This window comes from Tachysurus fulvidraco, chromosome 9 (genome assembly GCF_022655615.1).
Source record: "Tachysurus fulvidraco isolate hzauxx_2018 chromosome 9, HZAU_PFXX_2.0, whole genome shotgun sequence".
NCBI lineage: Eukaryota > Metazoa > Chordata > Actinopteri > Siluriformes > Bagridae > Tachysurus > Tachysurus fulvidraco.
In genome coordinates this window covers 22,406,852-22,423,419 of record NC_062526.1, presented here as the reverse complement: position 1 = coordinate 22,423,419, position 16,568 = coordinate 22,406,852, and the positions used below count along the sequence as shown (strand labels likewise).

The following is a 16,568-nucleotide window of genomic DNA, read 5'->3' as shown; positions in this document are numbered from 1 at the left end:
TGGGTGGCACTCCGTCCAGGGTGTATCCTGGGTGTATCCTTGATGCCCAATGACACCTGAGATAGGCACAGGCACCTCGTGACCCGAGGTAGTTCGGATAAACGGTAGAAAATGAATGAATGAATGAATGAATCACATTCTTAGTGTAGCCTAGCGTTAGTGTATCTTCTCATAATAATTTACCAGAGTTTAAGTTCATTCTTTCTGACAGAACTGCCATAATTCAGTCAGGTTCGTGAGCTTCCTTGCACAAGCAAACTTTTGCAGAAGAGTCAGCGCATTCTGATGGTGACTCCAGCACTTTCACATTCTTGTCTCTAAGCTGTTTTCTTACACCTTTAGTGGTGTGTTAGGGATCGATATCCTGCTGGAACTCTTTCATGTATCATGACCAAATTTTGACTTTAACCCAACAACATGATGCTACCACCCCCATGCTTCATAGTTGAAGCACCAGCACGTTCTTTGGATTAAAAACCCTCACTCTCTCACCTTACTCATACCCCTTATACCTAGATATCACTTATCTTTATGGCAAAATTATTTGATTCGTCTGAGTGGAGAACACTCCTTCAAATGGCCGGTCACTTCCGATCTAGAATTTCTTCGGTTAACCTGAATTACCTGGAGATGCGTGTATCTGTTGTAGTGTAGCTGTGTATCACTGAATTTTTGTTTGTTTTTGCATAGCCCATTGCCTTTTTTCCAAACATACTGTAAAAAGAAGTATGGTGCCAAAGCACAGGATTAGCCTCTGGACATTAAGGTTCTTTTTCAAGTAGTTAAAGATTCAGGATGCTGTTCCATCACCTGCTGAAACTTTCATCAACAGTGTGAGCCACTGACAATTCTGCCACAAGGGCAGATCAAATGTAGACCAATCCATAGGACACTGTACGTATATGTCAATCAATACTGATTGAGACATACGTGTGTATGTGTGTGTGTGTGTTATAAATGATCCAATTTGCCAGTTTTATTACTTTTACATACTTATTTAATAAACAGTCCCATGGACCAGCTGGTCGCATTGATGCCTCACAGCTCCAAAGTCCCCAGTTCCTGAAATTTGAATTTTATTTTTTTTACTAAAAAATGCAATAAATACAGTAATCTGTAACCATTTCCATTCTTTGATATGATCAGAGCAACTATGTAACTGCTTTATATCATATTTGCTCATTTTCTGATGATGCTTATGTTTTAATGTATCAAGTGATTCTTATAAGTTCATGTATAAATGACAAAATCTGTGATATTAGCACATTGATTATTGATTAATATAAAGGCCTGGATTCCTACAGGTTTGTTGTAGGTTTCTTTGCTGTTTTCGAGGCAAGGAAGGACTGCAATTCAAGATGTGAGCGACAAGGAGAACTGCTGACCGTGTTTAAATGAGAATAACGTTTAAACTAAGGGTGTAATAATACACTCAAGCTGGCTTGAGTTTCTTAGTTCTATTTAAATCGATTAATAGACTATTTAAAATAAATAAATAAATAAACAAGGAACAATGAGCTCACTGAAAGATTACAAAAGATTTCTGAAGGAAACGGTGTTTTTTTTTCTCTGTGTAAAACAACGATATTTTAAGGGGTTAAGGAGGGATTTTGTGGTTTAAGGGGTTAAGGAGGGCTTTTGTGGTTAGCACAACTGCCTCACAGTCCAAAGACATGCTGTAGGGCATCTCAAAATAGTGTGTGCTGGGCTGGAACAATGTCTGACACGTGGCCTGAGACGCCTGAGACTACAGGATTCACATGAGCCTGTCTAGGAAAAGCATTACTGAAAATGCTGTATAAAGAAAATTTCCCCCAAAAATGTGATTGAACCAAAATCACTGATCAGGAGAAAATGATCAAAACAGCGTCTGAGGCATCATTTTAGAGGAGATACATAAAAAAAAACTAACAATAATAAAAAATAAAAAAAAAAACGATTCCTACAATGTGAATCACAAATTCCCACAATGCACATAGTCACATTTCCATGCATCGTTTCTCGCCCATCCATCACTACCTGCTTAGATCACAACTACACGACTAATATCCTAAACTGATCCACATCAATACACATTTATGCCCATGGACCACTAACAGACTCGATAAATGTGTCAGTTATTATCTTTTCCTAATCGAAATGAATGATTCATAAAATGATTCATCAAATAACTGGCTTTCAGCATTCAAACTAAGAAGCTTAAAATAAATAAACAACAGAAATAAACCCCATAGCTGCTAACCTGCAGCATTAAGTCACATTTCTTTTTTTTTCTTTTTTTTTTGAGTTTGCAGCACCATCATCTGGTGAAGTGCATCATTTTACCATCTCCACCCTGAACACACAGACATTACATGTGTCATGAAAGCTTTTAACATAACATTAGCTTTTATTAATTCAAGCGAACTGTTACATTAAACAGTTACATAAGTTACAAGGTGTACACCTTCAAATTGATAGGATTTTTTTTTCCAGTTTTGATTTGTTTCTTCTTTTATTTTCCTGTCTGGAACATAGAAACAGCTAATGTTTAGAAATGCAGGCAAAAAGTAGTAACAGCACAGTACATTCATCAACTTAACAACACGTCTATACAAACCATAAGGCAGGAGAAGGAGAAACGTATGGCCGTGTGTTGTTGTTTTTTTTTTTTTTAGTTGATACTGCAGTGGTCTGATTCCTTATTGATTAAAACACATCATGTAGAGAACCCTCTGAATGCTAGAACCCTGCTGTAACATCATATAACATAACATAACATAACATAACATAACGTCTTGCCCTAATCTCCCTGCACCGTTTAAACTCCTTACGTTTTCTTTTTCTGAATTTCACTTCATCTTAACAGAAAACGAGCATCTCGACCACATTTATTCTTTCTTACTAACTCAGACAGACAGTGACAGTACATATTGCTCAGAGATATGTAAATTTATCATAATGAAAATCTTTTTTTTTTTTTTCTTTTTTAAGGACCATGCCATAATTTCAACATGTCTTCATTATACACGTATATTTAAAAATAATAATAATAATAATTAAAAAATAAACCAGATGGTGGCAGCATTGCCTTAGAATTGATGCTAAAGGCGCCCTGACCCCTTTACATAACACTAAACAGTGGATCTCTGTGGTCCCTCCTTGAAATGAGCTACAACATCGGGAGTTATTTCCATTAATTGTAAAAGAGGATCGTTAAAAAACCTTGAGAATATTAACATAAGTTAAATTATGTTGTATAAAAAACATGAGAGCAAACATACAGAAAAAAGACAACTGGCGACGTCAGGTAACCTAGGGGTTAAGGTGTCGGACTACCGATCGAAAGGTTGTGAGTTCGAATCCCAGGTCCACCAAGTTGCCACTGCTGGGCTCCTGAGCAAGGCCCTTAACCTTCAATTGCTAAGTTGTATAAACATGAGATAATGCAAGTCCCTCTCGACAAGGGTGTCTGCCAAATGCTGGAAATGTAAATGTAAATGTGGAGAGACAAAATTTCCTGCAACATACCACACTGTGAACCGTGGAAGCAGGACGGAGAAAAAAAACGAGACACAATTTTTTTCTTAACATTGTAATTTCTTTCTAAATATTCCTTCCTAGCTATTCATCTCGTCTCTTCCTTCTTCTTTGCTCTCACTCCATCCAGTCGACCTCATCGAACTCGGAGTCGTCTTCAGAGTCGCTGTACTCTACGGCGATGCGTCGGGACAAGATAGTGGCTACGTCGTTGCCCACACGCTCGTGCTTAGCCTCCTGTTCCCTTTGCTCCTCGACCTTCCTCAGCTGGATACCTGAGAGAGAAAGAGGCACAGAAACAGAATTACTCAGAGATTTAAAGGGATCTATATATATAAACATAAACTGTTTATAAATACATCGACATCAGACTAAAGAGTCTATTGTGTATTCAGACTAAACAAGCTACTAAGTGAAAAAAACAGATAATAAACAATCTACTAAATATGTCCAAAAGGAATAAACAAAATGTGATAAATATGCCTGAAACAAAAAAAGCAGACAAAACAATCTACTGAGAATCTACCGGGGTGGGGGGTGGGTCAACAGTCAAAGGTTCCTATTACCTTTACGAATGGCTTCTAATAGGACACTGCGTGCGTCGCTGATTGGCGGCAGGTTTGATGGATGTCTTTTGACTTCGTGACCCGAGTGAGTGGGCGGAGTTGAAACTGGGAATGAAGGCACAGGGGGTGGACCTGGAGGCTGACAAGGAGGGGAGCTTCTGGCCCCTGGGTGGGGCAGAGGAGGTGGTGGGGGAGGAGGAGGTAAGACGGAGCCATCTCCCAATCCAGGGAGCAAGACTTTGTCCTGCTGTAGTCGGGCTGGGGAAGAATGAAGAGGTGGAGCCACAGGAGGAGGGGCAGGGTGTAATACACCAGGGGCAATTTGAAGGGGTGCAGGAGGAGGGGGTATAGCAAGGGGTTGCTGGGAAGGTAATGGCGGGATCGGGGGAGGCTGTGAACTGCGCATGCTTGAGCCTGATACGGTGGATGGGAGAGGAGGAGGGGGTGGGGGAAGTGGTGGGGGAGGAGGGGGTGGAGCATTGGGGTTCAAGAACACAGGAGTGCGGGCCGGAGACTGAGGACGACTGTCGGAGAAACCTGAACTGGAGCTATAGAAACAACAACAACAAAAAAAACATTGATAATTTTATGTTGAGTTGATTTATTGCATTTTTGATCTTGATCTTCTTCTTTTTTTTTTAAATAATTAGTTATAATAATTATATATATATTATATAAATATATTATTATAAATTAATTATATAGTTATAATAATTTAGTAATTTAGGAAAGGGTGTTATTAAAAAAATATTTTTTTAATTATTTTTTTTAATATTTTTTTTTACATTTTTTTTTTATATATATTTTTTTTATTATTTTCTTTCTATCCAGCTTTCACCAAAGTTTGGAAAAGATCGACGTGAGAGTCGTGAAACGCTGTGAGAGATGGAGGAAAAACCAACATCTCCGCTCGTATCGCTCTGAGAGTTTTGTTCTCATTTTATTGTCGTAAATAAAACAGAAGGAGAAAGAGAGCATGATTAGAAGAGGGAGGAGAGTAAAAGGTATAAATCATCTTTATAATTGGGTCAAGCCTTGCTACAAAGCCAAGCGAGGAATAACCTAGGAAGAGAATGGTGCAGCTGATACAGTAACGACAAACTGACACGTTTAAAAAGAAATACTTTGGTGTTTTGATCATTATTAATATTTATACTACAACATGGTTGAGGTCTCGAATCGGTTTGTTCATAAGTTATTGATAAATGTTAGAACAGCAGTTCTGACAGTAGCTCTGGTTAGGTTCCCTATAAATCACAGGTTCACTGATAATTCTAATACATAATCGTTTCTATAGTAACAATGACCGGGACTTGAACACCAAGATGTCCCATATTGACTAGACCTAATAATAACCACATTTTTAAAAATGAATTATTGAACGAAGAAAAGAATATTATTATCGATATGGTGATGAAGGATTTTGCAGTACTGATTGTTTCAACTTTTAAAGCATTTAATCAGAAAGGACAGATTTCTACCACTTCTGCTTCAGGGTTAAGGAGAAAAGGGGAGGGTATAAAATGATAAACTGTGCAATCTCAAAAACTCAGTTGGATTGTGGATTTATAAGCCTTTTGGAGTCAATGCACTGTGACACTAAACAGCAAATAATAGGTTGCCTAATGTGCAAAATTTACACACATTCAGCTGCTGTGGTGTGTGTCTTTATTTTACCTTCCTTCCTTCCTCCCTCCCTTTCAGAGTTGAACCCTTCCTTCCTTCCATCCCTCTCTTTATTCCACAGTAGAACCCTTCCTTCCTTCCTTCCTTCCTTCCTTATTCATCATATAAGATGGAGGAAAATGGGGTAGAGCTTCTACATGACTACTTGCAGAGTGCTTGCAGAAGTCTGATGCAAAATGTCTAAAAATTATTGTAGTAGTTTAATATCTACTAGGTTAGGGGCAATAAAATTTATTTACCACACAAGCCTGTGGAAAAACTTTGTGTAAAGTAAGCTTATTTATCATTTATATAAGGAGTCTCCAGTGTCAGTACTTTGTACGTATTTTTTTTTTTTTAATTTACCACTGGCATTCAGTATTTTTATTTACCTCTGGCCTTTAGTATTTTTATTTACCACTGGCCTTTAGTATTTTTTTGTTTACCACTGGCCTTTAGTATTTTTTTATTTACCTCTGGCCTTTAGTATTTTTATTTACCACTGGCCTTCAGTATTTTTATTTACCACTGGCCTTCAGTATTTTTATTTACCACTGGCCTTCAGTATTTTTATTTACCACTGGCCTTTAGTATTTAAGCTTAAGCTTAAACCTATTTTAAAAAAGGACATTTTTGGTTGTTTTAGTTCAAGGATCCATTTTGTATAAAAGCAGCACGTTTTTGACCTTAATCCCATATGTACATTAGTTACAGTATTTATCTATACAACATGGCAAAATTCCTGAGCAAAGACAAATTCCATTCAAACCACTCATATTTAATCAATCAACAATTTGTATTATATTGTTAGGGTTAACAATGTTTATGCCTGGGATATTTGAGAAAGCTGTACATAACACGGCGTAATCCACCTGGGAGAAAGTCAAGATGTTTGTGATGAGCAGTGTAGAGAACCTCAGCTGAATCTCATCTCTAGGTTAAAATCTCTTCTCTAGGTTTCTTCCTGAGACTGAGAAGAGCAAGCCTTTGTTTTTGACCTCAGAGAGCATTATAAGCAGCTGTTTGGTTTGCAACTGAAGCCCACAAGATCCTGCTGCGGGGAGTGAAAATAGCTGAGCACGTCACCACAGTCTCTCTTCCCTCCAACGAGGGCATTTACAATAAATGCTGCATCTGCAAAGCCACCATGTGTATTCTCATGAACCCTGCTGTCTGAAACAAAACACAGTATCCAGGGCTTTACTACAGACTCGTTAGCAGCTCAAGCTCCAACACCAAGCTCTCGACGTTTATCCCATCTTCAATAAGGTTCAATTTTTTTTTTGTTTGTTTTTTTGCAAATCATTTACAATGCACTTATTTCCAACATTTGTTGACGGTTGCATTTACCAACAGTTTGCCCCAGATACTTGATCCTGCCCTTTTAGGGTATCTAGGGTGCATCAGTACTGTGTAATTACCAGAGTAGAACCCTTCAAAAACATCTGTCAACAGAAATATCTGTCCGTCTCCTGCCAGGATGTCCGCCATGTTTAGATCACGTGACCACGATGGCTAAACAAGGACAAAAGTGCCATGAAAGACTCCTTTTGTACACAAGGTTGCCTGAGAAACAAGACTATGGGGACAAATGTCCTTTATCGGTGGTGTAAAAATAGCAATAAAGCCAGTAGACAGAATAAGTACAAAAGATTAATTTGGTATGTTTTCTGTGGAATCAGCAATTTGAGGGAAAGTAAATAAAGATCGCAGTTTACTTTATGTTTTCATGAAGCACAGTTTGATATAAAGTGAGTCATTTTATACACCTTTCAGCTTTAGTTATGTTCTTGTTGTGCCAGAAATTCAACCCCGAACCAACAATATCACGTCTGAAACGCTAAGATAAGAGATTTTCAATAGGTGAAGAAACTGTTTGGGAATGAAAAGGCACTTTCACTGAATAATGTATGTATAAATTATAAATAGAAGGCAGCAGATGGAAATGTGACATTAAAGTCTAAGGTGTGAGGGAATGCGTGTGTGTGTGTGTGTGTGTGTGTGTGTGTGTGTGTGTGTGTGTGTGTGTGTGTGTGTGTGTTTGCACTTATATATTTTTTTTATATATGTTTTTTTTTTTCTTAAATCATCACTGATAAACTGCATTTTACTCTGTGTTATTACTCAGGTTAATAAATCAGCAAATACATTTTTATAGCACTGTATATGTGTGTGTACCTGATGGCGGAGGCAGGCTTGATGTCTGCAGGGTGTGACGGTGGAGGTGGTGGAGGCTCGTGAGGTCGACCGTACATGCGCTCTCCTGTGCGGTTGAGCAGTTCGCTCATCTGAGAGTACGGCAAAGCAGCCAGAGAGAACGAACCATCCAGATGATCCATGTACATTTGCCTGAAAATGGTAAAACAACCAAATTAAAAAGGAGAGTTTTACACACACACACACACACACACACACACACACACACACACACACACACACACACACACACACATGCACATGCGTACACACACACATGCACACACCATGATTACATATAGAGTTAAATATTCACACACACACACACACACACGCACGCATGCACACACCATGATTACATATAGAGTTAAATATTCACACACACACACACACACGCGTGCACACAAACACACACATGCATGCACACACACACACACACACACACACACACACACACACACACACACACACACACACACACACACACACACACACACACACACACACACACACACACACACACACACCTGGGGTCATGGTAGGATGCCAAGCCATTGCTAGCATCTTTGTGTTTATCTTCATTGTCATCTTCTGCCAGCTCTGCCCCTAAAGCCAGCTTCTGCCACTCCTTTTTGCGGTCATGAGGAGCTCGTGGTACTTTCTCTGGTTCTGCAGGACGATCGATGTTCTTTAGCTGAGTCAAGAGACACAGAGTTATTTTATCATCACAAAATGGACCAACAGTTATAGAAACAGTCATCTGCAAAAGAGCTGGGCAAGGAGTTGGGAAGGTGGTGGGAATTTGGGGAATTTAGTGTTTTAAGTGTAGAGAGCAAAAAAAAAAAAAAAGAGGAGAAATCAGAGGAAAGCAAAGAAGAAAGGAGGAGATATTGACATCCACAGTTTATCTGTATGTGTCATGTCGAATCAAATCTACACTTCTGCACTCTTGACCTTTTATGCTGATTTGTGTATCGCTAAAAATGCACTTCCTCTAGACCTTTCTTCTCGTGCATTTATAAGTATGTTAGTGTGTGCGCACAAACACACCTACACAGATACACACATACACACCCCATACACACACACACCCACAGACACACACCCACCCACACACACACGCTCAGCCCATACATTCCCACCCACACAGACACTCACACCCCATACACACATGCACACACACACACGCCCTCCCACACAGACACTCCCACCCACCCACACAGACACTCACACCCCATACACACATGCACACACACACGCCCTCCCACACAGACACTCCCACCCACCCACACAGACACTCACATCCCATACACACATGCACACACACACACCCACACAGACACTCCCACCCTCCCACACAGACACTCCCACCCACCCACACAGACACTCACACCCCATACACACATGCACACACACACGCCCTCCCACACAGACACTCCCACCCACCCACACAGACACTCACATCCCATACACACATGCACACACACACACCCACACAGACACTCCCACCCTCCCACACAGACACTCCCACCCACCCACACAGACACTCACACCCACCCACACAGACACTCACACCCCACACACACATGCACACACACACACCCACACAGACACTCCCACCCCATACACACACATCCACACAGACACTCACACCCCATACACACACACTCACTCACACAGACACTCACACCCCATACACACACACACACGCACACACACTCACTCACACAGACACTCACACCCCATACACACATGCACACACACACGCACACACACCCACCCACACAGACACTCACACCCACCCACACACGCACACACACTCACTCACACAGACACTCACACCCCATACACACATGCACACACACACGCACACACACCCACCCACACAGACACTCACACCCACCCACACAGACACTCACACCCCATACACACACACATCCACATGATACACTACCACCCAAACAGACACTCCCACCCCATTCACACCCGCACACACACCCACACCCACACCCACACATGCACACACACCCGCACACCCACACTATTCTAAACCTGTCCTTTTAGCCCAGAATACTTAAAGGAGGATTCACACACATGCAAAGTAAGTAAGAGCAAAGTCCTTCATCCATTAGGAGATAAAGCAGGGTCAGTTGTGCAGCCATCACCGCAAAGAAACACACACACATACGGTGCGGAATATGCCACAGCTTATTGATACAGACACACAGAGGAACACACAGGAAACAAATAAATCTATATGGCTTATAATAGGAGTCTGTTTATGACAGTCAGGAGTCAGGATGATCCATACTCTGCTGTTTGATTTGATTTGTTCATATCTCAGGGGATGATTTTTGGCACTTACTTAGTGTGCAAACTATTATTAGGACCTCTACAAATCACTGATGTAAAACCTGACACGATATGTTTAGACCGTCTCAGTGTCTCATGCAGAAAACAAAATATATTCGAATAGATCACCCTGAATAATAGCTGGTATTTAGTTCACCTGAAAATATGGATTGAATCTTAAATAACGTGAAAAAAAAAAATAGCCATAGATTCCTTTGTTCCCTGTAAAGATGTAAGATGCCTTACTGGCTATTTAGAAAAAAAGTCTACACATATATCGTACAGTCTCTATTTCACATACCTGCCCTGGAAGGTCTAAATACTTATAGACCTGATCATACAAGCGAGGATCCTGTAACTACAAGAAGAAATGAAAAAGAAAAGCACCACATGCTTAATCATAGCGTAATGTATAACAATGTGCCACAGGGCCAAGCACAAAATAAACACATCATGCTTGCAGAGCCTTGCATGAACATCCTAAAAAGCTGGGGGAAAAAATATATTAAAAGATGAATGCTGTACAACATAAATAATAAGAGACAGCATTAAAACTATACATTTCGGGGCGAAACAAAAATATTTTGCGACTCCCGGGATTGAAAGAAAAGCAGAATTTTTTCAACAAAATGTAAAGGATTTTTACAGAATACAGAAAGAATGCACAGAAAAAAAAAACGCACAAAAGGAACAAATACACAAACGCATCAGTCACGTGGCAGCATCATAGTTTATATAATCATGTAGATACGAGTCCAAAGCTTCAGTTAATGTTTACATCAAAAATCAGAATGAAGAAAAAAAGTGATCTCTGTGATACAGTGGCACAGACGCGCTGTTTGATTCGGTTTGATTTTATCTGTATAACGCTTTTAATACCAGACAATGTCGCAAAGCAACTTTACAGAAAACAGACTAAATTTTGAATAAAATGAATAAAGTTTAACATTAAAATTTAAAATCATCCGTAATGAGGTGACGGTGGGGAGGAAATGTTTGATACGAGGAAGAAACCTCGAAAGGAACCCGAACTCAACCGGATCCCATTCATCCGACCCAATCGAGTGTCTGTATTGTTTACACAGCGTTACACAAAAACTATACAATACTACCGAGGCACTAAGAGATGAACCAGCTCAGTTTTATTCTACCAACTACATGTGGTATTTACGGACAACAAGCTCCTGATCAATACACAATTGTCTGACTGTATATTACTATAGAAAGGACATCATTCATAATAACTCTTTCTGGTGTTTATAACAGTTTATAATCACACCCTCCATTGTCACCCAAATGAGGATGAGGTTCCCTTTTGAGACTGGTTCCCTTCAACGTTTCTTCCTCATCGATCTAAGGGAGTTTTCTTTGCCACAGTCGCCGCAGTCTTGCTCAATAGGGATAAACACAAACACGCCCATTTTTAAAAGCGCTATACGAATAAAATTTAAATAGAAAATTACTACGCAAAAACATCCAGTTCTGTGGGTGAAAACACCGAGTTGTTGAGAAAGTGGGTCAAAAGAAAACAGTCAGACTGATTCCAACCACTCTATACAACCATGGTGAGAAGAAAAGCAGAACGCAACACGTCAAATCATCAGACAGATGTTAGAAACCACATCAGGAGAACAAACTAGAACCTCAGGATTTGGTGTGTTGTGATTTCTGAATTGCTTTTCTGCTCGTCACGTCTGTAAAGAGTGTCTATTCGAGCCTTAGTGTGACCTCCAGAAAAATCCAGAAATCAATATAATATCTGGCAACCAACGACCAACATTTATGTCACGGTCAAAGATCACATTTTCTCTTCACACTTATGTTGTACGTGGACATTATCTGAAGCTCTTGACCTTTATCTGGATAATTTTCTGCATTGTGCTTCTGCCATATGATTGGCTGATTCCCAGTACAGGTTCCTAATAAACTCCATGATGAGAGGATGTAGTATGTATGGAATAATATTAAAACAACTCTGAACAGGAATTTTACTAATCCACCATCGATTACTTATTTTTTTTTGGTCGATTACTTGAGTAAGGCCTAATTCATTTAATCATAATAATTTGAAGTATTGGAAAAGGTACTTAAAGGAATATTGTAGTATTAATATATTAGTAATGTGACATGCATGTAGCAGTTTGGATGGAAGAACGGTGAGATCGAGAGCGATGAGTCAAAGTGACCGTGTTCTATTTTCTGTCCGTTATAAAGGGAATATAAATGATTAAAGGTTTAGGAAAACTCTCTGACACACACACACACACACACACACACACACACACACACACACACTCTTTAGGTGTTGAAGTTTCAGTTATTTATCTCAAAGCATAACATTATTTATTAACTTCTGTAAAATATTCAGTACCATTATCACTAGCTAGCCCGGAGTCTTCCGTGGTCTAGCTGAGAACGTTATTCTGTCCTTACTTGATCAAACTCCTCATTATCACTCATATCATATGATCAGTATTAGCTTCAGAAACTTATCTCTGCTTCTACAGTTACAACAGACATATTTAATATCTCAGTCATCTCCACCTTCACGCTAACACCTCAGCTCGTATTTCGAGACGAGACGTGTTATGTAAATACGGACGCTTCACAAAAGATGTTTCTCTTTTTGGTTGTTTATTTATCTACTGTGTCTGGACTTTGTTTACACAGCAAGCAAAAGTGGCCCGAATACGAACCTTTTCTGGCTCGACGGCTGAGTGAACGATCGGAATCCAAATTTCATGTGACTTCTACATTAATCCAAATGGTATTTGTCACAATTTCATGCTACTATAAAGAAAAGATGGAGGATTTTAAATGGCAGGATAGTGAGGTACTGTAACTGTAGAAAGCAGAATCGGAAGATTTTACAGCAGGCTGTAAAAGCAGAATTGGAAGAATTACAAGATGATATTCATGTAAAAAACCTCATACAGTTTTACAATATGACTCGATGCATTAAATCAGCATTACAAAGCATTCATACAGAATTATAAAACATGTCAGACTTCATATAATTTCAGATCTTTCTGGAGTCTCTTTAAAATCCAAATCAGTTCCAGTAACCCCGAACAAACACATAATTAAACATTGGGCTATGACTCTATTTATGTATTATTCGTTGTAGATCACCTGCAACACGGCACTCGCGATTTATTTGAACTTAGGGCATAAAATTAGGGCTGAAATGAAATAAATCCAAATTTGTATTAAACCGAACCACTTCGCAGGCACACTGTCTTTCATGTAAATGAATAAAAATTCACACTCATTTTGGCCTGCGTTCATGCGATCCGTGCCAGATTTACTGGCTCACGTTACTGCGGCAAAATCAGAAGAAAAGAGCAGAACATTTGGACTATTACTGTATCATTCTCTGGGTTTTGAGTTACAATACAGACCTTCTGTAACACGAAATAGCACTTAGTTACACATCTGTCGATACATCTGGATAAAGGTAGACGTGTAACAATACGGTGTTTTTCATTTAACATGAGGTTCAAGCTTTAATCGATATTTCTTTTAAATAAGCTGCTTTCACAAGCCTAAGTGCACTACACTCTTAAAAATAGTGATTCCTTGCAATTGTATACACTCTTAAAATTAAAGATACCAGGAAGAACCAAAAAAAAAAGAGTTTTTATTTTCATTCATTGATGCTATTGAAGAACCATTTTTGGTTCCCCAAATGGTTCTTAAAAGAACTCCATTGTTTTAACTTTATTTATAAGAGTCTATATGAAGCAAGTGATAGAACCGATTTAGGTTCTATACAGAACCATTACTTTTAAGAGTGTAGTGTATATTAGAGCGTATAGTATATTATATCAGCGGAAACGGTTATGGTTACGCTCGGCAGGGAGCAGAACCCGGAAAACTCCCTCAAATCGTTAAGGTCTGGTGAACAAATTCTTCTCGGTAAGTTATGAGGCTAAAGGACAGTGAGTGTTGGACCATTATATACATCTATAATGCTAATACACACCAACACACTGATATATTCCGATACAAGACGATCAGCGCAATGATTGGGAAGTTAATACACATCGCAGAAGAACATAGGATTAAAAAAAAACATATCTATAAAGAAAGGGTTTGAACAGATCATACGTTATGGTCCATTTATAATACTGAATGTAAAGAACGTATAGAAAACATATATGGATGTTGTGTACCGTTACACCCTCACAATTAATGTACGCTTGAGATTTTCCTAATTAGACAGCATAAATGAAGAAGTGCATGTTGCAGTGGGTGGTAGTTACTGTGCAGGTTAATGGGTTCAGGGATTAGGATTTTAGTGGGAACTGGGCAGCAGGCTTACGGAATCTGTTGTTCCTTGTTTCCAAGCGGTTTGTTTACGGTCTTACCTCAGGCATGAAAGGAAGAAGCTCATGGGGGCTACCCATAAAACCCTGCAGAAAAGTTAGATAAGGCACCTCAAGCTGTTCAGACTCCGAGAGAGAGAGAGAGAACATAGAGAGAAGAAGAGACAGGAAGAGATCAGAGGCACAGAAGCTGAAAAGAACACAGAGCTACATGGAATCGGTAGAGACGGATAGTAAAGAGGTAAAAGATTATCACGGAAGTTCGCGTGTGCTCTAGAGAGATTTCCATAGTCATGGTAACTCTATGCTTCAGTATGGGAGATTAGTGTATAGTCACATGATAGTTTTCTACAGGAGGCACACCCACTATACACCTAACCGTAGCCACTCACAGTTAACAACACAAACATACACCTAACCACATCACACACAGGCACGTCCCCTACCATCGCTCAACATACACCTAACCACACACACCTAACCACATCACACACGGACACGTCCGTCCCCTACCATCCCTCAACATACACCTAACCACACACACCTAACCACATCACACACGGACACGTCCGTCCCCTACCATCCCTCAACATACACCTAACCACACACACCTAACCACATCACACACAGGCACGTCCCCTACCATCCCTCAACATACACCTAACCACACACACCTAACCACATCACACACGGACACGTCCGTCCCCTACCATCCCTCAACATACACCTAACCACACACACCTAACCACATCACACACAGACATGTCCCCTACCATCCCTCAACACACACCTAACCACATCACACACAGACACGTCCCCTACCATCGCTCAACACACACCTAACCACATCACACACAGACACGTCCCCTACCATCCCTCAACACACACCTAACACACAGACACGTCCCCTACCATCCCTCAACACACACCTAACCACATCACACACAGACACATCCCCTACCATCCCTCAACACACACCTAACCACATCACACACAGACACATCCCCTCTCACCTCTCCACACACCTAACCACACACACTAAACCGATCCACACTTAACACCATAAACATACACCTAACCACACCCAGACATACTCACTAACATCTAACCACACCCACAAACACCTAACCACAACCATTCCCACCCATACCTCAACCCATACCACCCATATAAGTATGTAAGTATATAATGTAAGCAAAGGAAGCACTCATGTCAAGTGTTACCAATCAATCTGATCATAACTCTACAATAAAATGTACATATAGAGCTTTGGTCAGCTTGTAATCGCTCAGAATTTGATACGACCCTAACTGAATTAGAGGTGCAATCGCCATGGTAACTGTGGGTGGGGGAGTGGGGCAGGTCTGATAGACATGCACTGTAACTGCTGATTTACAGCCGGGGGCCGACGTGATCATGTGAATCTTGGAGAATACGTTTGTGTGACACACTAGATGTATGTATTAGGATGGATTGGTTTATTCTTATCTCTTTTTCAACATTGAGCTTTTTTTCTCATCTCGTCCAATGTCTTGTATTGTGTGTATGTAACTATTTACTATGTAAATGTGTTAAAATAACAAGTGTATATTAATCCATGCTTTGTCAACATGGAGAGAGAGAGAGAGAGAGAGAGAGAGAGAGAGAGAGAGAGAGAATGAATATAAGGAAGACAGAGAGAGAGAGAGAGAGAGAGAGAATATAAGGAAGAGAGAGAGAGAATATAAGGAGGAGAGAGAGAGAGAGAGAGAGAGAGAGAGTCTAATGACTATCAGAGTGGAGAACGAGTGAGTCTCTATCATGGGGTATATAAGCGTGCAGCTCTGCTATAAGTGGTTGACTCGATCGCTCCACTAGCTCCTTCTCTCCTTGTGTGCTCGCTCTTCTCTCTCTAGCCCTGACTATAGGGAGAGCGAGGATGCGCCGCTCGCATGCATCTATG

The 16,568-nt window shown here is 40.1% G+C and overlaps 1 protein-coding gene across 5 annotated transcripts in view; it reads right to left on the bottom strand.

Annotated features, from left to right (window-relative positions):
* Positions 1-2,364: 2,364 nt before the first annotated feature.
* Positions 2,365-16,568, bottom strand: part of wasf1 (WASP family member 1) — a 70,337-nt gene continuing 56,133 nt past the window's right edge. For 2 of the 5 annotated variants that reach the window (XM_047818450.1, XM_047818451.1), the window contains exons 6-11: positions 14,669-14,752; positions 10,600-10,656; positions 8,474-8,640; positions 7,929-8,099; positions 4,086-4,633; positions 2,365-3,794 (exon numbers count right to left, since the gene is read on the bottom strand). In XM_047818450.1, coding sequence (XP_047674406.1) covers positions 3,637-3,794; positions 4,086-4,633; positions 7,929-8,099; positions 8,474-8,640; positions 10,600-10,656; positions 14,669-14,752 — 1,185 coding nt within the window. In that variant the 3' untranslated portion in view covers positions 2,365-3,636. The remainder of the gene's footprint in view (positions 3,795-4,085; positions 4,634-7,928; positions 8,100-8,473; positions 8,641-10,599; positions 10,657-14,668; positions 14,753-16,568) is intronic. The other 3 variants (XM_047818452.1, XM_047818453.1, XM_047818454.1) reach the window with 3 other exon arrangements.